The sequence below is a fragment of the Neolamprologus multifasciatus genome, chromosome 9 (genome assembly GCF_963576455.1).
Source record: "Neolamprologus multifasciatus chromosome 9, fNeoMul1.2, whole genome shotgun sequence".
Classification (NCBI taxonomy): domain Eukaryota; kingdom Metazoa; phylum Chordata; class Actinopteri; order Cichliformes; family Cichlidae; genus Neolamprologus; species Neolamprologus multifasciatus.
Genome location: NC_140447.1, coordinates 33,324,679 through 33,350,694, shown reverse-complemented (window position 1 = coordinate 33,350,694; position 26,016 = coordinate 33,324,679). Strand labels below are relative to the sequence as shown.

The 26,016-nt window shown below is 47.0% G+C and overlaps 2 protein-coding genes across 4 annotated transcripts; one reads left to right on the top strand and one right to left on the bottom strand.

Moving 5' to 3' along the window:
* Window positions 1-29: 29 nt before the first annotated feature.
* On the top strand, window positions 30-15,261 carry LOC146511983 (zinc finger Y-chromosomal protein 1-like). Of its 2 annotated transcripts, none has more exons than XM_085171718.1 (4): window positions 30-2,416; window positions 2,868-3,084; window positions 10,527-10,841; window positions 11,044-15,261. In XM_085171718.1, the coding sequence occupies exons 2-4, from the start codon at window positions 2,883-2,885 to the stop codon at window positions 12,426-12,428; spliced, it is 1,902 nt and encodes a 633-aa protein (XP_085027844.1). In that variant the 5' UTR covers window positions 30-2,416; window positions 2,868-2,882; the 3' UTR covers window positions 12,429-15,261. The 2 variants fall into 2 exon arrangements, with proteins under 2 accessions (XP_085027844.1, XP_085027843.1); XM_085171717.1 differs by having other exon boundaries at window positions 2,865-3,084.
* A 105-nt stretch (window positions 15,262-15,366) lies between these two features.
* On the bottom strand, window positions 15,367-24,925 carry chodl (chondrolectin). 2 transcript variants are annotated; one of them, XM_085171813.1, is made up of 8 exons: window positions 23,535-24,925; window positions 21,938-22,113; window positions 21,689-21,861; window positions 21,443-21,600; window positions 21,316-21,357; window positions 21,144-21,224; window positions 20,980-21,076; window positions 15,367-18,621 (listed from the first exon to the last, which is right to left on the bottom strand). In XM_085171813.1, exons 1-8 carry the CDS (start codon window positions 23,629-23,631, stop codon window positions 18,540-18,542), a joined length of 906 nt encoding a protein of 301 aa, XP_085027939.1. In that variant the 5' UTR covers window positions 23,632-24,925; the 3' UTR covers window positions 15,367-18,539. The 2 variants fall into 2 exon arrangements, with proteins under 2 accessions (XP_085027939.1, XP_085027938.1); XM_085171812.1 differs by having other exon boundaries at window positions 21,144-21,227; window positions 23,535-24,609.
* Window positions 24,926-26,016: the final 1,091 nt, after the last annotated feature.

The following is a 26,016-nucleotide window of genomic DNA, read 5'->3' as shown; positions in this document are numbered from 1 at the left end:
GTTTCGTTTTTCTTAAGAACAGTTCCCTGATTAAACAGAAATTGTAAAAAAAACAAAAACAAATCAACAATGAAACTAACCAATAACCTAAGCTGGGTGAACTAAGGTTAAAACGTGAAAAACCCAGAGCATGGAAACATAGAAACACTTTGAAACACGACATGAACACACAGACTAAACGTGTGATCAGGGGAAGTGGAGACACGTGGAGAAACAGCAGATTAGAAGGAACATAACAACGTCACAGAGTAAAATTAGAAAAGTAAAATTAAACACACTGAACACAGAAACAAGACTTTCAAAATAAAACAGGACGTGGAGAGACAGATATGGGACACACAGACCTAAAACACATGACCGACTGGACAAGAAATAAAACCAAGGACACAGATGATAGCAATGGCTAAACTAAAACTTAACTAGACCCTAAATAAGAGTAACACAAGAACTTATAATCACAAACATTACATAAGAAACTGAAAAATACAGAATACAATCAAAACGCTGGCTGAGAGACCCCTGACAGGTATTCTGGATAAGTTTTGTACCCACAGGTCTTTAGTTTCAAAGGCTGTCAGGGTTGAGATGATTGTGCCGGTCCAAGCCAAGAGTGGAACCCAGTACACGCACAGACTAAGTAAGAATCAGAAGTTCAGTTAAAATCATCTAAAATCACAATTTGGAGTAAAAACTGAGAATAACTATGCAAACAGTTTGGGTACAAACCCAAAGTTCACAGTAAAACTGAAGGGTTCAGTAAAAGCTGGAGTCCTTTTCAAATATTTCCTGTAAAAATCAGTAACCCTCCCTGAATAAAGTGACTATGACATGAAATGATGGTGTAGAATAAGACTGAAAGAGAGCCTTTATTATGGCTGGTGACATAAAGTTCAAACAAGGCAGAAGCACAGTGACTGAACTAAACCTTAACTAAACTGGGAAACTGACACTGTGATAAACTATGAAGACTCAGAAAACTATGACTATGAATGCAAAGACTGGCTGTGAAAACATGGAGGGTGGGAACACAGACGACGCGACACAGACTGAATGAAACACAGAGACTAAATACACATGAGGGATGATCAAGGGCTGCGAACACAGCCCAAGGAGCTCCTGTGCTCAGCCTGATGGTGCTGGAGATGTCGCCGATCCGGATACCACCATGATACTCACTGATGATTTAGTAGATTTCACACTGCTGAACAAAAAGAACAAGAACAGGGGTTTTTTATCTTAAATTCACATACAGTGCAGGAATATATTAATCGGTATTACAGTTATGTCAAAATCTACACAGATGCATCAAGGAATACAGCCAACCAAAGCGGGATAGCATTTATTGTTCCTGAATTTAAGGTAGGGAAAAGGATCAGTGACGATTTGTCAGCATACACAGGAGAAATGGTTTCAATACTGTTAGCAGTCCAGTGGATTGAAGATACAAGACCACCAAGATCTGTGATATGCTCGGACGAGTTAATCGTTGGCCAGTTTGCAAGACAGTCACTCAGGCTGCAGACCTGGCATGCTGATAGAGATCCAGCAAACATTATTCAGAGTTATTATGATGGGGCTTATGGTCACCTTCTTATAGGTACCGGCGCATCATGGAGTTAAGGGAAATTAAATAGCAGACAGAATGGCAAAGGGAGCTGTAAAGAGACCGCTGGTGGATATGGATATCAGTAGGACAGAGATCAAGAGTAGAATACAGCATAAAATGAAAGAAAGGTGGCAAAAGCAATGGGAGGAAGAGAGTAAAGGATGAAAAATCCAAAGGAAAACAGGCGAAATGAGAAGCAGAGGAAGGAACAGGAGAGAGGAGACGGTTATAGCTCGGCTCAGATTTGGGCACACTGGTTTGAATAACATGTTGTTTTTAATAGGAAACACTGTTTAGGAAAGTGTGACTGCAATAGAGAAGAAGAAACACAACATGTTTTAATGCATTGTCAGAAATATAATGCTAAAAGAAGACACTTGATCAGAAAGCTTGGTGATATGAAAGTGAAACTGGACTAGCTTGATTTATTTCACAGGCACTCTAGAAGTGAAAGTTATCGGGCCATATTTTGGTTTCAATTCAGACTCATTCGTTTGGGAGGATTTGAATAGTCTGTTTGTTTTTTGTCATTTCGGTGCTCACTCCACACCAGTTGGTGGCGCTAATGCACCATTTTGCTGTTTGCCAACCGCCAATAAACAAAAGAAGAAGAAGAGTTCCCGGTGTGGCCGCTGAGATGGGGGCAGCACTGAGCTGCTGCGGAGGAAGCTACAGAGGAGCAGAAGAAGAGCAGCAGCGGAGCGTGTGCGGCCTGCCGTTCCGCTGTGTTTCGCTGTTTTCCCGAGTTTTCGGATTCATACTGAAGCTGTTCTCCGCTCACAGCTCTCCCCCGGACTCCGCCGCTCTCAGGTACCTGAAGCCGCTCCGTGGCTCCTCTGCCGGTCAAAGGGCCGTTAGCCTCTGCTAGTTGCTGTTAGCATGGCGCTAACGGCTCTCGTAGATAAACATCAAGTTATTAATCACATTATTGATGAGATTGTCGGCGCCTGTTAACGGTCAGATAACTGATCTTCGGACGGGGCGTGGCTGTGTAATGAAGCGCAGTTTGCGCTGTTTTAGCGTGTGTACGGTGGCCGAGAGGAGTCTAACTCCATACGCTCTTTAAAGCCTTCAGAGTGAATTCGTGGTCACGTGATGCAGCTTCAAACATTTAAGCGGTTAATTCTCATCGATTGGACATCGTTGGTTATCGATCTGAGTGACTCTTCGCGCTTCAGTCTGAGTGGGCGGAGTCAGTGTGACTACTTCCTGTCCGGGTACCAGCTGAAATAACCTGACGGTGGTTTGTTCGGACCAGCAGGGGGCGCTGTAGCAGATGGAGCCTCCCGCAGAAGGAAAGCAGCTCTTCCTGCTGGGAGCTGCAGGAGAGGAGGAGGGGAGGAAGGAGGTGGGCTGCCAGTGGGAGAGCCCCGAGGAGGACAGGAAGGAGGTGGGCTGTCAGAGCGAGGCGGCAGAGAGGAGGGACGCCGCCGTCCAGGTGGACCTGCTGAGTCAGCAGCTGAGCTGGAGACACTCAGGTGAGAGCACCGCCCTGCAGGTGGAGGGAGGAAACTTTCAAAGAACTTAATGGGGGAAAAAAAAGATTTTATTTAAATGTTAGTTTTAAACTTTACTTAATATGTAAATTATTTGATTTTTAAGTTTCCCTAAAAATCAAATAAAATCAGAGTCAGCTGATCGTGACGTCTGATCGTCTTTACTATATTTTTGCTGCTCGTTAAATAAAATTATGTTCCGGTTCTTACTGAGGTTCACCTGAACTTTTCACCTGCTGCCATCTTTTGTTCTGAAGCCCGTTGGTTGTCACCTGTTGTCGTCATAGTGACGGGTCCAGTTGGGCGGTGCTTCCTGCTCGCTGGTGTGGGGGCTGGTTGTGTTTGCACTTCGTGCACGGCGCTGAGACTCCCAGGTTTTTGCTGGTCGGCGAAGCTTCTCTGATGGATTTTGACAGTTTGGGGTTAAAGGTGTTTGATGCACTGCTGAGGTCTGTTTCTCACTGCCCTGGAAAAGGTGCACGTCTGCAGGTTAACGCTTCCTACGACCCCGCGTGGAGCTGAGGTCGGAGAGACCGTACGCCGCGCTGCTTGCCCTGTTAGCAGTGGCTGTTTGGGCTCCTTCTCACCCATTGGCTGAGTATCTGTGGGCCACTGATGGTCTCTCGGACATCTCAGCAGTGGTGATGGTGCGTCTCCGTCACGAGAAGCTACTGGACTTATTTCCACCTTTACCTCATGGGCTGCTTTTAAGGTGGAATGTTTAATCCGTCAGCTTAGATCGTTGCGTCAGTGCTGATAGATCTAATTTAGTCTGAACTTTGAAGTGAGGCGCTGATCTGAGGCCAGGCGTGATGATGCGTTTCTGACAGAAGGACGCAGCGCTGCCGCCCTGAGCGTCTTCGCCCCAATCCACTGATTGAAGAAGAACAAGCCAGGTTTCTCTTCAGCTGTAGCCAGGCTGACAGTCAGAGCTCTGCTGAGCCAACCATCCCTTTATCGTTAACAAGAATATTAATAAACGGATTTTAAGAAATAATTACTACAGAAGAAGAAAAGCGGTGGTCGGCCTCCCTGTAAACCGCCCTCAGAGGTGATAATGATTGAACCAGGGTTGTTTCAAATGGATAGAATAGAATATCATTGTCACATGTACAATGCGATGTAGAGCATCTACTCAGTGCAGACATGTAGAAATAAGGAGGTGAGGTGCACAATTCTGCTGCACTCTATACATATGAATCAAAAAATATCAAATATAATTATTAGAGGCTTTGTGATTAATCTCAATTAATCGCACAAGAAAATCTGCTCCGAAGCACAAATGTTTTTTTAATTTTAAAGGAAGTTAGTGTGCGACAGAATCAAATAATAGACATGTACTATTGTAATCTCAAGCTCTTTTAATTTATGGGGAAAAGGCATTTAAACTACATTTCAATTCAAAACAGAGAAACAAAAATAATATCCCGAATAAAATTGACTTAAAATAAAGTGTTACTTTAAGTACATTTTCAAAATGATATTGTCTTTAAATAATAATAATAATAATAATAATAATAAAAACACAAAGTGCAGTTTTTCTTCTTGCACTCTTCACCTTTAAACTCTGAGTAACCTTAGCCAACATTATTTTGTACATTAGGCTCAAACAGTGAGATCGTCGAACATTTTAGTGCAACAATAACAAACCCATTGATCACAATACCTTCATGCTTATTCACTGTCTGTCTCTTTCAGCCAGTTACTTGGACAAACTGTTCACATGTTCAGAGCAGCTCTAATTTTGTTGCTATGTTACTGTAAGTGAGAACAGTCTGTCACATGGGACAGGAGTGGCAGGACCAATCAGATACTTGCAGGCCAGGACAGAAGGTGTGGGTGGGTCGCTGCTCAGCTGGACCACCACTGCAGCCGTCTGTCTGGCTGATGGTGGATTCTGCTGTGTACAAACTCAGGGCCAGGCCAGCCACAGGGCTTCCTCGTCTGAATCAGAGAGGAGGCTCTTTGTCTCTGCTGGCTCCTCTGTGGCGGCGTTGTCACACTGTTACTGCAGCAGGGCTGGTCCAAGCCTCTTCTCCCTCTCCCCTTGCAAGACACTCTAAACCAGTGGTCTCCAACCTTTTTGCACCACGGTCCGGCCTTTGAGGCGTCCCGGATAAATACAACAAAGTAAACTGACAGGACCGAGGCATAAACGGTGGTATTTTAAATAATAAACGCAAACTCACTGTGTACTTGTGTAACTTTATTAGCAGCGTTCTCCTGAAATGCACCAACAACATTGAGAATAACATCCTCCTCTCTGCCCTTTAATGCTCTCTGGTCGCTATGGTAACGTGTACATTTTTCTTTCAAAATTCAATTCAATTCAATTTTATTTATATAGCGCCAAATCACAACAAATGTCGCCTCAAGGCGCTTCATAGATACAGAGAAAAGCCCAACAATCATATGACCCCCTATGAGCAGCACTTTGGCGACAGTGGGAAGGAAAAACTCCCTTTTAACAGGAAGAAACCTCCAGCAGAACCAGGCTCAGGGAGGGGCGGGGTCATCTGCTGTGATTGGTTGGGGTGAGAGAAGGAAGACAGGATAAAAGACATGCTGTGGAAGAGAGACAGAGATTAATAACAGATATGATTCAATACAGAGAGGTCTGTTAACACATAGTGAGTGAGAAAGGTGACTGGAAAGGAAAAACTCAATGCATCATGGGAATCCCCGGCAGCCTACGTCTATTGCAGCATAACTAAGGGAGGATTCAGGGTCACCTGGTCCAGCCCTAACTATATGCTTTAGCAAAAAGGAAAGTTTTAAGCCTAATCTTAAAAGTAGAGATAGTGTCTGTCTCCTGAATCCAAACTGGAAGCTGGTTCCACAGAAGAGGGGCCTGAAAACTGAAGGCTCTGCCTCCCATTCTACTTTTAAATACTCTAGGAACAACAAGTAGGCCTGCAGAGCGGGAGCGAAGTGCTCTAATAGGGTGATATGGTACTACAAGGTCATTAAGATAAGATGGGGCCTGATTATTTAAGACCTTGTATGTGAGGAGCAGGATTTTGAATTCAATTCTGGATTTAACAGGAAGCCAATGAAGGGAAGCCAAAACAGGAGAAATATGCTCTCTCTTTCTAGTCCCTGTCAGGACTCTTGCTGCAGCATTTTGGATTAACTGAAGGCTTTTCAGTGAGTTTTTAGGACTTCCTGATAATAATGAATTACAGTCGTCCAGCCTGGAAGTAATAAATGCATGAACTAGTTTTTCAGCGTCACTCTGAGACAGGATATTTCTAATTTTAGAGATGTTGCACAAATGGAAGAACGCAGTCTTACATATTTGTTTAATATGTGCGTTGAAGGACATATCCTGGTCAAAATAAGACGCACGACTACAACACAGGAAAAGATCCAGGGAAACCGAGTTAACGATAAAAACCCTGAAATCAATTTCACACCCGAGCCTCAACTCTTGCAGTCCGGTACCAAATGACAGTGGCCCGGGGGTTGGGGAGCACTGCCTTAAATCCTTAAAGTAAATCCTTAAATAGCACAGCAGCTATCGGGAGCCACTGATGGTTGGGACAGGTCCTTTGTGAAGGCGGTCTTAAATTTCACCGTGTAGTTTGAGTCATCATCAGAGACCTCCATGGTGTGATGCAGGTGGCAGAAAGCAGGTAAAACCACTGAACATGAGACACGTCTCACCTCCAAGAAGCTCAGTCACACACCTGTAGTAGACAGCTCAACAAAGGCATTATTTGGCATTAAGTTAAATAGTTTTATTTACCTGCATGGCTCAACAACAGTGGCCAGCTTTTGGTGGTTTACCAGCTCTGGTGGAGTTAAAATGACCAGCTTGTGCTTTTGTCTAAAGCAGCAAAAACAACCTCTTGATACTTTAGCAGACGAGACACCACATATGGCATAGAAACTGAACATTTAACAGTGTTTCCTGAAAACCCTCTCCTGTCTGATCATTTCTTGATAACATTTACATTTACAATAATTGATTACGCAGCAGTGGAGAGTGGACTTTATCAAAGTAGATGTCTTTCTGAAAGCGCTGTAACTAAGTTTAAGAATATAATCCAGCCACTGTTATCATCGTCAATGCCCTGTACCAACACAGAGCAGAGCAGCTATCTGAACGCTACCCCAACAGAGGTCGATTATCTTGTTAATAATTTCACCTCCTCACTACGTACGACTCTGGATACTGTAGCTCCAGTGAAAACTAAGGTCTCTAATCAGAAGTACCTGACCCCGTGGTATAATTCTCAAACACGTACCCTAAAGCAGATGACTCGTAATCTGGAGAGGAAATGGCGTGTCACAAATTTAGAGGATCATCATTTAGCCTGGAGAAATAGTTTGTTGCTTTATAAGAAAGCCCTCCGCAAAGCCAGAACAGCTTACTACTCATCACTGATTGAAGAAAATAAGAACAACCCCAGGTTTCTCTTCAGCACTGTAGCCAGGCTGACAAAAAGTCAGAGCTCTTTTGAGCCAACCATCCCTTTAACGTAAACTAGTGATGACTTCATGAACTTCTTCACAAATAAAATTTTTATCATTAGAGAAAAAATTACCAATAATCATCCCACAGATGTAATATTATCTACAGCTACTCTTAGTTCCATTGATGTTAAGTTAGACTCTTTTTCTCCAATCGATCTTTCTGAGTTAACTTCAATAATTACTTCCTCCAAACCATCAACGTGTCTTTTAGACCCCATTCCTACAAAACTGCTCAAAGAAGTCCTGCCATTGATTAATTCTTCGATCTTATATATGATCAACCTATCTCTAATAATCGGCTATGTACCACAGGCCTTCAAGGTGGCTGCAGTTAAACCTTTACTCAAAAAGCCATCTCTAGACCCAGCAGTCTTAGCTAATTATAGGCCAATCTCCAACCTTCCTTTCATATCAAACATCCTTGAAAGAGTAGTTGTCAAACAGCTAACAGATCATCTGCAGAGGAATGGTTTATTTGAAGAGTTTCAGTCAGGTTTCAGAGCTCATCACAGCACAGAAACAGCTTTATTGAAGGTTACAAATGATCTTCTTATGGCCTCTGACAGTGGACTCATCTCTGTGCTTGTCCTTCTTGACCTTAGTGCAGCATTCGATACTGTTGACCATAATATCCTATTAGAGCGATTAGAACATGCTGTAGGTATTACAGGTACTGCACTGCAGTGGTTTGTATCATATCTATCTAATAGACTCCAATTTGTGCATGTAAATGGAGAGTCCTCTTCACACACTGAGGTTAATTATGGAGTTCCACAGGGTTCGGTGCTAGGACCAATTCTGTTTACATTATACATGCTTCCCCTAGGCAGCATCATTAGAAGACATAGCATACATTTTCACTGCTATGCAGATGACACCCAGCTCTATCTGTCCATGAAGCCAGATAACACACACCAATTAGTTAAACTGCAGGAATGTCTTAAAGACATAAAGACTTGGATGGCCACTAACTTTCTGCTTCTTAACTCAGATAAAACTGAGGTCATGGTACTCGGCGCTGAAAAGCTTAGAAATATGGTATCTAACCAGATTCTTACTCTGGATGGCATTACCTTGGCCTCCAGTAACACTGTGAGGAACCTTGGAGTCATTTTTGACCAGGACATGTCCTTCAACGCACATATTAAACAAATATGTAAGACTGCGTTCTTCCATTTGCGCAACATCTCTAAAATTAGAAATATCCTGTCTCAGAGTGACGCTGAAAAACTAGTTCATGCATTTATTACTTCCAGGCTGGACGACTGCAATTCATTATTATCAGGATGTCCAAAAAACTCACTGAAAAGCCTTCAGCTAATCCAAAATGCTGCAGCAAGAGTCCTGACAGGGACTAGAAAGAGAGCAGATTTCTCCTGTTTTGGCTTCCTGTTAAATCCAGAATTCAAAATCCTGCTCCTCACATACAAGGTCTTAAATAATCAGGCCCCATCTTATCTTAATGACCTTGTAGTACCATATCACCCTATCAGAGCACTTTGCTCTCGCTCTGCAGGCCTACTTGTTGTTCCTAGAGTATTTAAAAGTAGAATGGGAGGCAGAGCCTTCAGTTTTCAGGCCCCTCTTCTGTGGAACCAGCTTCCAGTTTGGATTCAGGAGACAGACACTATCTCTACTTTCAAGATTAGGCTTCAAACTTTCCTTTTTGCTAAAGCATATAGTTAGGGCTGGACCAGGTGACCCTGAATCCTCCCTTAGTTATGCTGCAATAGATGTAGGCTGCCGGGGGATTCCCATGATGCATTGAGTTTTTCCTTTCCAGTCACCTTTCTCACTCACTATGTGTTAACAGACCTCTCTGTGTTGAATCATATCTGTTATTAATCTCTGTCTCTCTTCCACAGCATGTCTTTATCCTGTCTTCCTTCTCTCACCCCAACCAATCGCAGCAGATGGCCCCGCCCCTCCCTGAGCCTGGTTCTGCTGGAGGTTTCTTCCTGTTAAAAGCGAGTTTTTCCTTCCCACTGTTGCCAAAGTGCTGCTCATAGGGGGTCATATGATTGTTGGGATTTTCTCTGTATCTATGAAGCGCCTTGAGGCGACTTTTGTTGTGATTTGGCGCTATATAAATAAAATTGAATTGAATTGAATCCACCGTGTGGAAACATTCTGTATGAGTGGCTTTTCTGTTGCCCCAGTCTTGTTTGCTCCTGGTGTAATTCCTCCATATTTGCAGGGCTGTCTGTAATACATCTCATTTTGCTTTTCAGTGTCAAAAAGCTGAATTTTACTTGAAATAGTCTTTCAGGCAGTTGGAAAGTTGGATCACCTGACGCAAACTGTAGCACCCCCTATCTTCTACCACTGGTAGTGGTCTACAGTCCAGAGCAATCCATTATGGGAGATGGTAACATAGTTTGTCCGATGTTGACTTTCTAATTTTGGTCATCTCATCAGGTTTGGTCGGCTCCACAGTTCCTGTGCTCACTGAAACATGTTTTTTTAGATGGTAAGGTTGAAATGCTTTGGGTGGTATCCAAACTCGTTTTTGCAGTTTGCACAAAACCTCACTTTTATCAAAGCTTCCATTGGGTAGTGTTTGGAAATTAAATTTGCCTCTGATCAGCAATGTGCTTCCTTCTGATTGTTTGTAGCTTTGTTTTGTGCATCACTGTAATTGGTGTAAAAGGAAATCATGCACTGACAATAGTTCCCCTTTGCTTGGAATGCATTTTTTTTAAACAAATTAATCACAATTAACGCACTAAAGTCCCGCAGTAAAAATATTAGAAAATTAAACAGTGTTTGCATTTCCAGTGTGGGCTGTTGCAGGTAAGTTGGTGCACAGCAGTGATAGTGGTGTTTGTAGTCTCTGTATTACACGAATAAAACCATGATCCACCCGTCAGTGATGATCCTGTCGGTCAGTTTGCATCACAGACTCTGAGTCCTCGTCCCGCTCTGACGCCGGTCTTTGTGTGCAGGCTCGTCTGCGATGCTGCTGCAGTGCATCGCCGTCCGAGCTGACGGACCAGACGGGGGCGCTCTGCTGCAGCACTGCACCACCAACAGGACCAGAACCAGAATCATCCGCCCCGCCCCCAAACTCTCCGATGAACCCACCCCAGCGAGGTCCAGGACCCAGAGGAGACGGTCGGTACCTCAGAGCTCCAACACCGACAAACAGAGTCGCCGCCGCCGCCACGAGTCATCTGACACTGACCAACAGGAGGAGGCGGAGGTCATGACGGTGGAGGAGGACGTCACAGCTGACCCCACCTGGACTCCATCTGAAGGAGGTGAGTCAGATTTTACTGACGTTTAATATTTGTAGCTTAAAACTATTAAGCTTTTTATTTCCACTCGTTCACTATTCACACTTTATTTAGACTCGTTTAACTCTGGATTAACGCGACTTTAACTCGTCGTGAGGTTGTTTTTTACTCTTGTGTAAATCAGGATTAATCTGATGTTGGTTTAACTCCTCTCGTGTCCCTGCAGGTGTTGCGCTGCCCGCGGCGCCCGGAGCCCTGCGGGCGGACTCCCAGGATGTGGCCGCAGTGAAGCTGGAGCTCGACAGCACCGTGTGCGACGTTTGCGGCAAAGTGATGAAGAACAAGTCGAGTCTGGCTCGCCACTCCTTCATCCACACGGGGAAGAAGCCGTTCGCCTGCCACCTGTGTGAACTGCGCTTCAATCGCCGCGACAACCTGCAGCACCACCTGAATCGGCTGCATCCAGACGGCGTCGCCAAGCGGGAGAAACAGCGGCAGGTTCAGGCGTGGCTGTGTGCCGTCTGCGGCAAGACGTTCAGCTGCCGCTCGCGGCTCAAGACGCACGAGGTCATCCACTCGGGGGTGAAGCCGCACAGCTGCGACCTCTGCCCCAAGGCCTACATGAGGGCCAACGACCTTGAGCACCACAAGAAGGTCGTGCACGTGGACGGCACCGCCGAGCCCCCGCGGCCGAGCTCGCTGCTCTGCGACTTCTGCGGCAAAGAGTTTAAGTGCAGGTCGCAGCTCGCCGTCCACTTCCAGACGCACACAGGTGAGCGGCCGCACCTCTGCGACATCTGCGGCCGCAAGTTCGCTCGCCAGTACCAGCTCAAACGCCACAAAGTCCTGGTCCACAGCAACCATGTCAATGGCGAAGACAGCCCACCGGACGCCCCGTTTGCCTGCGGCGTGTGTGGGAAACGGCTCAAATCTGAGGCGCTGCTCGCTGCTCATGCCCGCATCCACACAGGTGACAAGCCTCACCGCTGTGGCGTCTGCCTGCGCAGCTTCCAGCGTGCCACCTGCCTCAAACAGCACCAAGTCCGCGTGCACCTGCGGGTCAGGGCGGGCGACGCCAGCGCCAGCCGCAGGAGGTGCACCGCCACCTCTGAGAGGGTGTTCCCGTGCACCGTCTGCAGCAAGGTGTTCAAGTTTCGGTCGCTGCTGGCGAGCCACTCCACCATCCACAGCGACGCCCGGCCCTTCGCCTGCGACTTCTGCAGCCGCCGCTTCCGCCGCCTCAGCCACCTGAAGAGGCACCGAGAGGTCGTCCACGCCAATGGGGCGCGCCTGCCGCAGAGTTTCGTCTGCCACATCTGCGGCAAGGACAAGAAGTGTCGCTCGCAGCTCGCCAGGCACGTCATCATCCACACCGGGGAGCGCCCGTTCGCCTGCGACCTCTGCTCCGCCCGCTTCAACCGCCACGGCAACCTGCAGCAGCACAGGAAGCGCATGCACGGTGTTGGGACACCGCCAGACGAGGAGGCCCCGCCCATCCTTTTTGACGACGACGCGGTTCTGACGTACAAACAGGAGGAGACAGTGGTGGACTGCGCGGCAGAACTGTCCGAGGACGACGTGGACGCCGCTCAGCAGCTGGACGCCACCTGACGGCAGCGAGCGCGCTCACGGAGTCTTGATGCACCCGAGCAGCTCTGCAGGGTTCGACAAACAGACGGCGCTCTCAGAGGGTCTCATGATGTTCAAAGACAAGCAGAGGCAGCTGATTGGCTGGCGGGCTGGTCACAGATCAGCTGAGATTATGGTAGAAGGAGTTTGAATCAAACTTTATTTGTCTGTATCATGTTTCATTAAAGACGGTTAAATCACTGCTTCTGTGGTTTCTCAAGGTTCAGTCACATGATTTCATTGATATTGACGGTGACCAATCGGTGTGGAGGAGGAGTGTAACTTTAAAGGGTCAGTTAAAGAAATGTGTTTGTGACTGCTGGGAGCAAAGCGCTGACAAAAACAACACACACCTGGCTCTTTGCTCAGGTGTGCAGACAACACTCATCCCTCGCGTTAGGAGCCTTTTGATGCTTGAATGATTGAGTTCAGAGACATGTGACACTAGGGCTGCTCGATATAACGACATATCGTCATCGATATATATCGTTATATCAATGACGACATATATCGATGACGATATAATAACATCTGTCGTTTCATTTTACGCTATTGTTTGTTTCGTGGTGTTGCAAAATAAACTGACAGCAATATTTTCATGGTTTGATGTCACTGTAGTTATTATTACTTTCTTAAAGTTCTCTCTTTCTCTTATATGTAATATAACCACACTACAGACGGACAAGCGCCTGTTTTTATGCGTTGTCGTTAGCAACAACGATGGTAACACCATTGCGTGTCCGCTTGTTTATATTTCCACATAAACCTTTTCACAATAAAGCTCAAGATCCTGTTGAGACTTTTCAAAATAAACTGAATCACGTGAAAGAGCAGATTATTTACAGATGGGAAGTAAAAAAGACGCCGGGTGCTAAAAAATAAACCTTAGACTCAAACGTTAGAACAGGCTTTTCCCCGCAGCACGCCGTGTAATAAATACAAAGAAAACGGCGCCGTTACAACTTATGTCTAAAAATGTATCGTTTCATGCATCGGTTAAAACACTCGACTCAGATACATGACGCGCAGCTGGAAACACTTCACACAAGTCGAGCTGCCCGAGATTCACAGAGTTGACAGAAAATGTTACATTTTTGTGATTTATATCGTTATCGGACGATAGATGTCTTAATATCGGGATATGAGATTGTGGTCATATCGCACAGCCCTATGTGACAATGTCAGGTACAAGGAATGGACAGGAGTGGAAACAGCAGTGTCCACAGAAGACCTGTGTAAAGAGATGAGGGGTGGCTCAAGACTTTTGCACCTGTTGTCTCGTGTAAATAGAAACCTCAGTCCAGCTGTGAGCAAACAGCTCTGCTGCACACAAAGCAGTCAAACATCACTGATTATCTGCAGGTACAAATTTATTCACATGATCTCAGACAGTTGTACAGCTCAATGATTGGTTCACAGCTCAGCTGTGTCCCTGCAGGGGGCGCCATCCATACAGCCTCTGTGACCGCTGAGCGTCAGCACATTCAGGTAAAATGGACTCAGCTGGACACTTTATTCTCCAACCAATCAGAACATGCAGAAACCACACCAGGAAGCATCGACTCCAGCTGACGGAGGAGGCGGGGTCTGTTGTTATATCTTGGAACCAAGGTTATAGAGCAGGGGTGGGGAACTCCAGGCCTCAGGGTCCGGTGTCCTGCAGGTTTTAGAGCTCACCCTGGGTCAACACACCTGAATCAAATGATCAGTTCATTAACAGGCCTCTGGAGAACGTACGGTTACAGTGTAACCTTGGTTCAGGGCACATTGAGGAGGTCATTTAGCCATTTGAATCAGCTGACACATCTAAAACCTGCAGGACAGCGGCCCTGGAGGTCTGGCGTTGGACAGCCTTGGTTTAAAGTGAGATGCAAAGCTACTGGCACATTGCAGACAGGTAGTGTTACACAGCAGCAGGTTAGAGAAGTCACCAGGTGATCAGCACGTTCTCACGCCCCGAGTCACATCTTGCTAAAGCGAAACTATCTCACGACAGAATGAGCTGCAGCAACAGCGTAACACAAACAGTATTTGGATCACCACCTGAAATCACCGACATTACAACAATAAAAACACAGAAAAACATTTATTACAGGAACATAAATGTGCAGAGGCTCCTTCAAACACAGACATGTGACGTGTTTTGAGCATGAGCAGAAACCTGAGACTCGTCTGGTTTCTGCACATGCTCAGAACACGTTCAGGTCATGTTCACGTCATGAGGCGAAGGAGCTGCAGCATCGGAGGCCTCATTAAACCGAAGCACAGAAGGAATGATGTGCAAACACGTCAGCCAGGTATCAGGGTGAAAACAATCCGCCTCAGGCTCCGCCCCCAAACCACATTAGCCATATGTCTGTGAAGGTTCTCAGTCATCCAGGTCATCGTAGTCAAAGGAGCTCGCAAAGAAAAGCGTCTGGACTTCTTTAAGGTGCTTGAAGACGTTTCACCTTCATCCGAGAAGCTTCTTCAGTTCTAAGGTCAAATGGTGGAGAGTCCCAGATATAAACCTAGTGGGAGTTTCCCCCCACAGAGGGACAAAAGGACCCCCTGATGATCCTCTAATCGCCTGAGCCAAGGTGTGGAACTGGATGTGGGTCACAATCAGCCAGAGTTTCGGGTGAGCTCAGATCAAGATCAGCCAGACTCTGCAGGAACTGGAAACCCTTCTACCCTCTCCAATCTTAGAAGAGGTTTACAAGTTTGTGGACAAGGCTCAGCGGGCCCAACACTCGAAAGGAAAAGAAAGACAACGCAGGAAATTTCACACCTTGCTTTCAAAAACACACACTCCTCATTCTGAACCTACACAACCCAGAGAAGAAAACACACCTGAAGACAGTCAGGAGAAATGGGTTAAGAACTTTTCAGACAGGAATCTCACTGAACCTGAAAAGAGAGTATTAGCCAAAGGACTCAATTTTGCCATTTCTCCACAACAGTTGCCCATAGTGGACCTCATCACAGCCACAGAATCTGCCATACGGATTAATAAATTATCACAGACAGAAGCAGAGCAAATCAGGATGAAAGTCTCAGCCACCCTCTCCAGTGCCAAAGTCCCTCCGTCCAACCTCACAATACAGGAAAAGAAGGCCGTCGCTTCCCTGAGCAAAGACCACAACATCACTGTTTTACCAGCGGATAAGGGAAGATGCACCGTGGTCCTAAACACTACAGATTACCATACAAAGATCACTACTCTCCTCAGTGACAACAATACCTACGAAGCCTTAAAGCGAGACCCCACAAGCAGCTACAAAAAGAAAGTTATAGTTTGCCTTCAAGACTTGGAAAAGGACAAAATCATTGACCGCCTTACTTATCACCGCCTTTCAATTCAATTCAATTCAATTCATTTCAATTTTATTTATATAGCGCCAAATCACAACAAATGTCGCCTCAAGGCGCTTCATAGATACAGAGAAAAGCCCAACAATCATATGACCCCCTATGAGCAGCACTTTGGCGACAGTGGCCTTTACCCAGGGGATGCCATACCCTGCATTTACGGACTTCCTAAAATCCACAAGGAAGCTGTCCCACTCAGACCCATAGTCAGTAGCATAAACTCAGACACCTATAACATTGCAAAACACCTTGCTACCATCCTTGCTCCTCTCGTGGGGAACACCCCACACCACATCAAGAACTCCACCGACTTCACTGACAAGGTCCAGAAACTTACCCTGGATCCAGATGAAACCATGGTGTCCTTTGATGTAGTCTCTCTCTTCACGTGCATACCCACCACGGAGGCCGTGGAGACTGTCAGAAAACGACTACAAGAAGACAGCTCTTTGGAGGACAGGACCAACTTCACACCCGATCAGATCTGCACACTGTTAGACCTCTGCCTCACCACTACATATTTCAAATACAACGAAGGCTATTACAGACAAAAACATGGCTGTGCCATGGGCTCCCCCGTGTCACCTATTGTAGCCAACCTTTACATGGAGGAAGTGGAAAGGAAGGCTCTTGGCTCTTTCAAAGGAAGAGTACCCAGCCACTGGTACAGATATGTAGACGACACCTGGGTCAAAATCAAGACACAAGAAGTGGAATCCTTCACTGCGCACATCAACGCTGTGGATAAAAACATCAAGTTCACCAGGGAAGACACAAAGGATGACTGTTTGCCTTTCCTGGACTGCGCTGTGCACATTGAAGAGAACGGCAACCTCAACATCGAAGTTTACCGGAAGCCCACACACACGGACCAGTACCTCCTGTTTGACTCCCATCACCCTCTGGAACACAAACTTGGAGTAATCAGGACCCTACACCACCGGGCAGAACATGTTCCCTCTAAGCCTGAAGGGAAAAAGAAAGAAGCACTCAAAACGTGCGGCTATCCTAAATGGGCGTTCTTAAAGTCAGCAAAGAGGCACAGAAAAGAAGATCAGACACCAGCGAGGGAGGATAAGAAGGACAGACGCAACAACATTGTCATCCCCTATGTAGCCGGTGTATCAGAGAAACTCAGGAGGGTTTTCTCCAAGCATGACATCCCGGTGTACTTCAGACCCAGCAACACACTCAGACAAAAACTGGTTCACCCGAAAGACAAAACGCCAAAACACAGACTTAACAATGTGGTGTTTGCTGTACAGCAGCGAGGAATGCCCAGACCTCTACATTGGAGAGACCAAACAGCCACTTCACAAGCGCATGGCACAACACAGAAGAGCGACCTCCACAGGACAAGACTCAGCTGTCCCTCTGCATCTAAAGGTCAAAGGTCACTCTTTGAGGATGCCAATGTTCACATTTTGGACAGAGAGGACAGATGGTTTGAAAGAGGAGTGAAAGAAGCATCTATGTCCACTGTGAGCGACCATCTTTGAACAGAGGCGGGGCTTACGACACCAACTCTCTGCCATCTATAATCCAGGTTTGAGTTCCCTCCCCAGACGCCTTAACGCCCACTCACATCCTGGGACATCTGACCTCAGGAATCACATGATAAGGTGGGGCCAGGTTTCACAATGAACTCACCCGAAACTCTGGCTGATTGGGACCCACATCCAGTTCCACACCTTGGCTCAGGCGATTAGAGGATCATCAGGGGTCCTTTTGTCCCTCTGTGGGGGGAAACTCCCACCAGGTTTATATCTGGGACTCTCCACCATTTGACCTTAGAACTGAAGAAGCTTCTCGGATGAAGGTGAAACGTCTTCAAGTAACTTAAAGAAGTCCAGACGCTTTTCTCTGCAAACTCCTTTGACCACATTAGCCATAGAAATTCCTGCAGGGCTCTGACGAATGTTCGTGTTTTAAACTGAAGCTGTTGATCAGCCAATTACGTCGTCCTCAGCAGCACCGCCACACTGATTGACAGCTGTGTTTCTGATCCACAGCTCAGGTGTGGTTTGACTTAAGGCGGAGTATTAGGTGGCCCTCCTGAAACTCATCTCCACACCTGAGTTACAGCAGTCATGACCATAAAAACTGCCCGAGGACAACGTGGGCGGAGCCTGAGGCTGATCCAGGTGAGCTGATATTCAGGAAGAGAGCATTTTACAAACATGAGTATTATTAGCTTTTGATCCCTCACATCTGAAGTCTGAACAACCAATCAGTGATCCGAGGAGGCTCAGAGGGACTCATTCAGCTTTAAGCTCCTTTTTTATCTTCTTGAAAACTTTTCCAACCCTCTAACTCTCCTCAGTTATTAACTGGTCTGTTAACACCCCCCATCTCCGTGGAGCAGCTGCTTCATCAGCTCTCTGTGAAATCAAACGCACCCCTGCTGTGACTCCACCTCCCGAGAGACGCATTAACTTCACCCAATTTACTCGTTTAATTAAACATGGAGCGTCTGGCTGACAGTAACAAGAGGAGGAGCAGGGAGGGAAGAAAAGGAGAAAGAGGGGAGCAAAAAAGAAACGAGGAGGAAGTGGGGGAGGATGGAAGAAGAGCAAAGGGACGGTTGATAAAACGAGAGAAAGGAAACTGGAATAAGAAGTACAGAAGAAGAAGTCTCTGTGATGACATCGCCGCCTGTCCGTAAACACCCTGCGATGAAGATGATTGGTTTGACCGTAGAGTGATGTCCTCCCTCTGCCCTGCTGACACTGTCCTGTGATGTCAGACCTCCATGCTGTCAGCTTTGGGTGACCCGGAAATCCACAGATTTGATTGGTCGCCGGGCGTCTTGGTTCGGGAATCACTAGGCGGAGAGAGAGACATGTTGACATCGTCACTAGAACGGCCGCTGTCATGTAAAGAGTCGAGTGAAAGTCTCAGATTAACCATCTCAAACTGCAGGAAATTAGAGGAGCCGAAGGTTGAGTCTGACCGACACAGGCAGCAACCACCATCAGGAACTGATCGATGACTCTGATCAGTGACTCTGATCAATGACTCTGATCAGTTACTCTGATCAGTGACCAGTGTTGGGTGTAACAATAATAATATTACATTTTTCAGTATCGCAGTAAATGTCACATCTGCACAGACAGCATGTGCTAACGCTAAGCTAACCAGACAGCAGGGGTGTCCAAATTGATGGGCTGCATCCTCCTGAGGCCGCATTTGTAGGCCGATTATGTCACCGCGACCCGACGAAGGATATCCAGATTCGTAGACTCCTTTTCGCGTCCTCCTTTTCCCCAGATTTGAAGGATGGGTCGAGTGTGTCCCTCGTGGCCCACCATATCCCAGAATTCAGCCAATTCCAGTTTACAACAATGGCGGCCGCTACTAAGTTCTAATATTACTCTTATTACTCTTTCTGGGTCACAAAATAAACTTTTAACATAGTTTTTAGGCGAGAATGCAGCTGTGTTTTGTTCCTGAGTAAATTGGTTTGGCTGAGATTATAGTTTTCACACAGCTGAATAAACGTCAAACAGAAACCTCAGGACCTGGCCTTCGCAGTCTGCGTGCGCCGGGTCCTCAGGAGGATGCAGCCTCTGGATTTGGACACAGCTAGCATGTGCTAACGCTAAGCTAGCCAAGAGCCCAGACTGATGTTAAAGCTGAGAGTATGCAGACCCCAGTCCAGCAGCCAGGGCCTGAACTTCAACAGGTAACGAGCTGATGAGCAGTCAGGCTGTTTTTCTACCTGTTCATGGTTTACAGTTTAATCACAATGACGACTGCTTTGTGCTGGTTTCCATCTTTGCTTTGTGTGTGAATGTGTGTGTGAATGTGTGTGAATGTGTGTGTGAATGTGTGTGAATGTGTGTGAATGTGTGTGTGAATGGATGGATGACTGGATGTGTAAAGCGCTTTGGGGTCCTTAGGGACGAGTAAAGCGCTATACAAATACAGGCCATTTACCATTTGTGTTCATAAGAGCAAAGGTGGAAGATCACATGTGTGTCCTCATTATGGGATGTGTTAATGTGTGTGGGGCTGTCGCCTCAGGTTTATGTTGTTAACTGTAATTATGAGACAGTTTGAAACGTCATTTTCCAGTTTAATGACAAAGTGATGTCACGAGTAGTATAATGAATTACTTTATCAGACACGTAAGTACTGCATCCTTTATTAATTAATTAATTAATTAATTAATTAATTAATTAATTAATTAATTAAATTAACGTAATATGTAATACATTCCACATCTCCCGTGTCACGTCACACCAAACCTTCCTCCTGGATCATTAAAAAGGACTAAAACCTTATGTCAGAAAACTCTGCTGCTTCATGTTCTGTGTGTTTGTTTCCATCATATTCATTGAAAGCTGTCCTCAGACAGGCTGACGTCCGCCTGGTTGTAACATGCAGCCGTCCCTTTACGTGCTCTAAGTAAAAGCTTCAGGTGTCATCTCGATCTAGGGCAAAGAATAAATGCCACACAGTCTCACCTGAAGAGGGAGCTATGCTTACCCTGCTGCAGGGAAAAAGTCAGAAATGTTCAGAATAATCCTTCTTTGTCTGACACTCTGTCTGAAACAAGCTGTTCTGGCTCCTCCCCCTTTAAGCCCACTCTCTAAATAGAAAACACCTGGACACCTGCCGAGGGGCAGACTCTGGTCATCATGAGCTTTGCAGCATTTACAGATCCACGTCAGAGGTGCGATATTTATCACACCTAATCATCTGCCTTTGACCTCCGACCCCATCAGGCTCCAACACTGAGCTCCATCCCGCAAACAGCTGCTTTGGTTCAGCTGACGCTGTGGCAGGACCGGAGTCAGCCAGCGCTGCCTCGCTGCTTCTGATTCGACCGCTTTAAGGAGTGAGCGGTGAGCTCGACCCAGCTGGGTCGTGGAGGAAAGTGGGAACAGAACCAACAAAACTAAGCAAGTCAGCAGATTTTCTGCTGCTGTAGACTCCTGAACTGCTGCCAGCAACACACACGCGCTGGTCTTTCTATCACTGTGGGGACTGCATCAGAGGACCAAACCTGACTCCTGCCTGAAAGCATCAGGACTCGATATCCCACCAAACGTCCCCTCAGAGTGAACGGAGGTGTTCTGCTGTAAATCAGTAACAAGTTGACTCATTACAGTCATACAGGAAACGCGGCGGCGGCAGACGACCATGATGGGACTCGTAGCTGCTCTGCATGTCTTACCTTCTGCTGAGCATCTGAAAACAGCAGGTGGCAGAAGCCACCAGGATGAGCAGCAGCAGGGGGATGGTGGGGATGACGACGTACAGCAGCAGCATACCTGCAGAGACACCAGACACCTGAGCATTAGGTCACCAGATCAGGTCAAAGGTCGCAGGTCTTCTTACCTGAAGCTCCGGCCATGGTGACCTGAGGTGGAACGTCTTCGTTGTTTGCAGGCTGCGTGGCCACGCCTCCACCTGCAGTCACTGCTGAGGACACAAGAACACACCTGTGCCTTAATACGGAGCTGCAGGTGAGTCCCACCTATGGCTCCACCTGCCTCTGTGATCTCCTTACCTGTATCCTGCCCACCAGGTGTGTCATTCACCAGATGGCTCTCTGAAAGACAGGAAGTAAAGAAAGCTGATTGGCTGACAACACCTGGGCTGCTTATCTATGATTGAAGCTGACTGGCTGATGGCACCTGGGTCGTATTTGCAGATGAAGTTGTGTTTCATGTTGCAGCGGTCATCGTTCCATTGGTAGAGATAAGCCCCGCCCAGACCAGAAGGCGCCGTTGGCTGATGGTACATGACGACGCAGGCCTCACCTCCACAGGATGGTTCATCGAAGTACCAGTTCCTGCATCATCAGCACAGGTGGTTAAGCCCAACCCCCTTTAGTAAAACACGCCGGGAGTCACCTGACGCAGCTCTGACATCACGCTCACCTGAAGGAGGCCACGCTGCTGTCGGTCCACTGGTAGAGCTGCTGACAGGAAGTTAAGGCGTTGCTGAGCTCCGAGTGAGTCTGATCCACTCCCTCCACCCGAGTCAGGCCGATCCAGAAGTCCCCGTCAGCTATGCCCCCTCCTGCCCCGCCCACCGCGCCTGAACGCAGCTCCTGGAAACAAAAACAAGGAGAAAGGGTCACAGAAAAAGGAGGGGCGGGTCTAGAGAGAACCAGGTGTGAGTCTCACCTGCAGCAGGCGCTCGATGTCTCGCTGCTCCGTCGAGCTCTCGATGCTGAGAAGCGCTCCTCCGTCCATCTCGCAGGCCTGACGCGCCTCGCTGAAGGCGACGCGGCTCGACACGTCATGGAAGTACGCCATCTTATAGCAGGGACGCTCGGCCCCGCCCACACACACTGTCTGACCTGAGACATGGAGCCCCGCCCACAGGAAGATGCATCAGAGCAGCACTGAGTGTGTGTGTGTGTGTGTGTGTGAGAGAGTGTGTGTGTGTGTGTACAACAGTAATCACTGTTGTACACACACACACACACACAGAGACACACAATCACACACACACAGACACACACACACACACACAGAGACACACAATCACACACACACAGACACACAATCACACACTCACACACACACACACAGAGACACACAATCACACACAATCACACACTTAGCTACTTTAAGTGATTAGCTGGAGTGTCTTCTGCACCATCATCACTTTACTGTTAAAGCCACTAAAGAGCTCCATATATATCTGTCTGCTGTCAGCCCGCCCTCCACCCATCCCTCCACCCGTTCCTGCTGCCTGTGGTTCAGGTATTTTAACTCCTCTGATAAACCGAACAGATCTCTGAAACATCAGCTGACCCATTACAAACCTGACACACCACCCGCCTGCACATCGCCCCTCCTCTGTCCCCTGAGCCTTCAGTCTGCACTCTGCTTCACCTCCCATCTTTTATTTAAATTTTACGAAACCTTGAAAACATCGGCTTCAAGAACGCACATAAGAGTGTGTACGAGCACGCTGTGGGCGGCTGCCTCTTAGCCCCTCCTCAATCTGCTGCATCTGTGTTCTGACATCTGCAGGAGCTCCAGATGTGCACACGAAGCAGTCCTAGTGAGTGTCTACAGAACATCAGCTAGGACTCAAACAGACAACAAATATGACACAAAGTTTATTTTATCGAATCTGTTAAAGGCATCTGAGCTGATGGCCGCGTGTCATCATTGCCGTGAAGGCGATGGTTTGAATACTCGCAGTGTGACTCGATCCTCACTTCGATCAGGTGTCACGTTTCACCCTGACAGAAGAACAAAGCTTTCATTTCTCTGATCACAGTCAGATGATGTTTGCACAGGTCAGAGCTTCTTGTGATCGAAGCCACACACACACACACACACGTATACACAGACGTATACACATACATATAAACACACACAGACACATATACACAGATTTATACACACACATACACAGACGTGTACACAGACACACACACATGTGGCTGTACTGTGGAGGACGAGCATCCCTGTAAGGCTGACAGATGTCAGTGAATGACTCTCTGGGAACACGTCACACATCTCACTACATTAATGGTTCTTTTCACTGGTTTATCTGTATTTCCAGTTAAACTGGTTTAACTGTCTTTCCAGTTAAACCAGTGCTGCTGGTTTTCTTCAGAGTGGAAAACATGAAGCGCAGCAGGATGAGCTGCTGCCTGCGCCGCTGCGAGCTGCAACACTGAGGTTTCTGTAACATGGAAACTTTTCACGCCTCAAAAGAGCCACACTGTTTAAAAAGTAATTGGATTACTGCAGTACTCACCGCTCACCACCCGTGCTGCCTTCACCTGGACCACCCCCATCGCCACAACGACCCCGAGCATCAGTGGGTTAATTATCACGGCCCTTGAGCAGGTCATCTTTATTTCTTTAAATATAAAATTAAATCTACAAAATAAAAGTGTTTCTGTGGAGAGCTGTTCCAGAGACGTTTCAAAATAAAAGCCTGCCTCTGGTCAGCGTGCGCCTGGTGTCCATGTTTCCTCTCCTGTGTCTGTGCTCTGAAGTGAAGCGGGAGGCAGAGGAGCGCCTGTCTCCTCCTCCTCCATCGATCCTGCCCACTGAGCCACAGCTGTAACCTCCTCCTTCAATAAAGCCCGGGGGACCACACACACACACGTTTAATTCATTTACTCAGAGCCTCAGCTGATTGGCTCCAACAGAGCAGCTGATCAATAGATGAAATGTGCAGTTATGAGCATCACTTGAGCTCGCCGCTTCCTCCATTGATCGCTGAGCAGGAGGAATTTTCTCTCATTATTCACACAGCAAGCGGCTCCAGTTTCACATTAATGAAAGCCGAACGCAGAATCGGCTTCATTCTGACACACGCCGTGGAAACACTTCCTGCGTTTTAAACCCTGATCCGTGCACAGACGCTTCCTGTTAAGATGTCTGATTTTAGGTTTCCTTCATCCTGTCAGAGGTCCTGAGATGTTTGTGGGGACATGGATCCCACACTGCGGACTGGAGATCCTCCCTTTATCCTCAGTGTCCACACAGCCGCTGCAGCAGCCGCTGTATGACAGCCGTGGAATGAATGACCCAATCACACTCGACTGTGGTGTCACCCACTGTTTTGACGTCCACCATGGTGGGTTTGTGGAGCATTATGAGTCTGCATCCACAGACACAGTTACCTGCTAATCAGAGCTGAGCAGAGCTGGAGCTCCACCTTCCTGTACGCTCTGTTCCTACAGTGACCTCACAGCAGCCATGTTATTGGTCACATGATGTCATTAAAATGCTCCAACAGCACAAACATGATGCAGAGGTCCAGTTCAGGTGAAGCTAGCACACAGTTAGCAGCTACAGCCACCTGAGTCACCATCCACCTGTCAGCCACAGAGGCCACGCCTCTAATAATGCAAACAGGTGAGTTATAAAATCGCCTGGTACAGTCTGCATCTCAGGCTGTAGACATTTGTCTGTGGGACTGACTCACTGCTGCCTCTGCTGGACGTCACAGGAAGTGCTAATTGTTCATCATCACCACCATCACCATCATCATCACTATCCTCATCGTCACCATCATCATCATCACCATCACCATCGTCACCATCATCATCGTCACCATCACCATCATCATCGTCACCATCATCATCGTCACCATCATCATCATCACCATCATCATTACCTCATCATCACATCATCATTGTCACCATCATCATCGTCACCATCATCATCGTCACCATCATCATCGTCACCATCATCATTACCTCATCATCATCACTATCATCATCACATCATCATCATCATCACCATCATCACTATCATCATCACCATCATCATCATCATCACCATCATCATCACCATCATCATCATCGTCACCATAACATCGTCACATTATCATCACCACCATCATCACCACCATCATCACCACTATCATCCGCACCATCACCATCATCGTCACCATCATCATCATCTCCACCGTCATCATCGTCACCATCATCATCATCTCCACCGTCATCGTCACCACCGTCATCGTCATCACTATCATCATCGTCACCATCATCATCATTACCATCATCATCACCACTATCATCCGCACCATCACCATCACCATCATCGTCACCATCATCATCATCTCCACCGTCATCGTCACCACCGTCATCGTCACCATCATCATCATCATCACTATCATCATCGTCACCATCATCATCATTACCATCATCATCATCACTATCATCCGCACCATCACCATCATCATCATTGTTACCATCATCATCATCGTCACCATCATCATCATCACTATCATCCGCACCATCACCATCATCATCATTGTCACCATCATCATCATCATCATCACCATCACCATCATCGTCACCATCATCATCATCTCCACCGTCATCGTCACCACCGTCACCATCATCATCATCGCCCACATCATCATCGTCACCATCACCACTGTCACCATCACCACTGTCACCATCATCATCGTCACCATCAACCGCACCATCATCACCACTATCGTCACCACCGTCACCATCACCATCATCATCCGCACCGTCATCATCCGCACCATCATCATCATCATCACCATCATCATCATCGTCATCGTCACCATCATCATCGTCACCATCACTATCATCATCGTCACCATCATCACCATCATCATCACCATCATCATCGTCACCATCGTCATCATCACCATCATCATCACCATCATCATCATCGTCACCATCGTCATCATCACCATCATCGTCTCCATCATCATCGTCACCATCAACCGCACCATCACCATC

What these genes read in the sequence shown, in the direction of transcription:
- LOC146511983 (XM_085171718.1), top strand. Translation starts at nt 2,883, where the DNA reads ATGGAGCCTCCCGCAGAAGGAAAGCAGCTCTTCCTGCTGGGAGCTGCA. An exon ending in GCTGAGCTGGAGACACTCAG is followed by an intron (nt 3,085 to 10,526) that starts GTGAGAGCACCG and finishes CTTTGTGTGCAG; the next exon opens with GCTCGTCTGCGATGCTGCTG. An exon ending in CTGGACTCCATCTGAAGGAG is followed by an intron (nt 10,842 to 11,043) that starts GTGAGTCAGATT and finishes GTGTCCCTGCAG; the next exon opens with GTGTTGCGCTGCCCGCGGCG.
- chodl (XM_085171812.1), bottom strand. Translation starts at nt 23,631, where the DNA reads ATGACCTGCTCAAGGGCCGTGATAATTAACCCACTGATGCTCGGGGTC. An exon ending in AGCAGCGTGGCCTCCTTCAG is followed by an intron (nt 21,601 to 21,688) that starts GTGAGCGTGATG and finishes CTGATGATGCAG; the next exon opens with GAACTGGTACTTCGATGAAC. An exon ending in TTTCAGATGCTCAGCAGAAG is followed by an intron (nt 18,622 to 20,979) that starts GTAAGACATGCA and finishes CTCTCCGCCTAG; the next exon opens with TGATTCCCGAACCAAGACGC.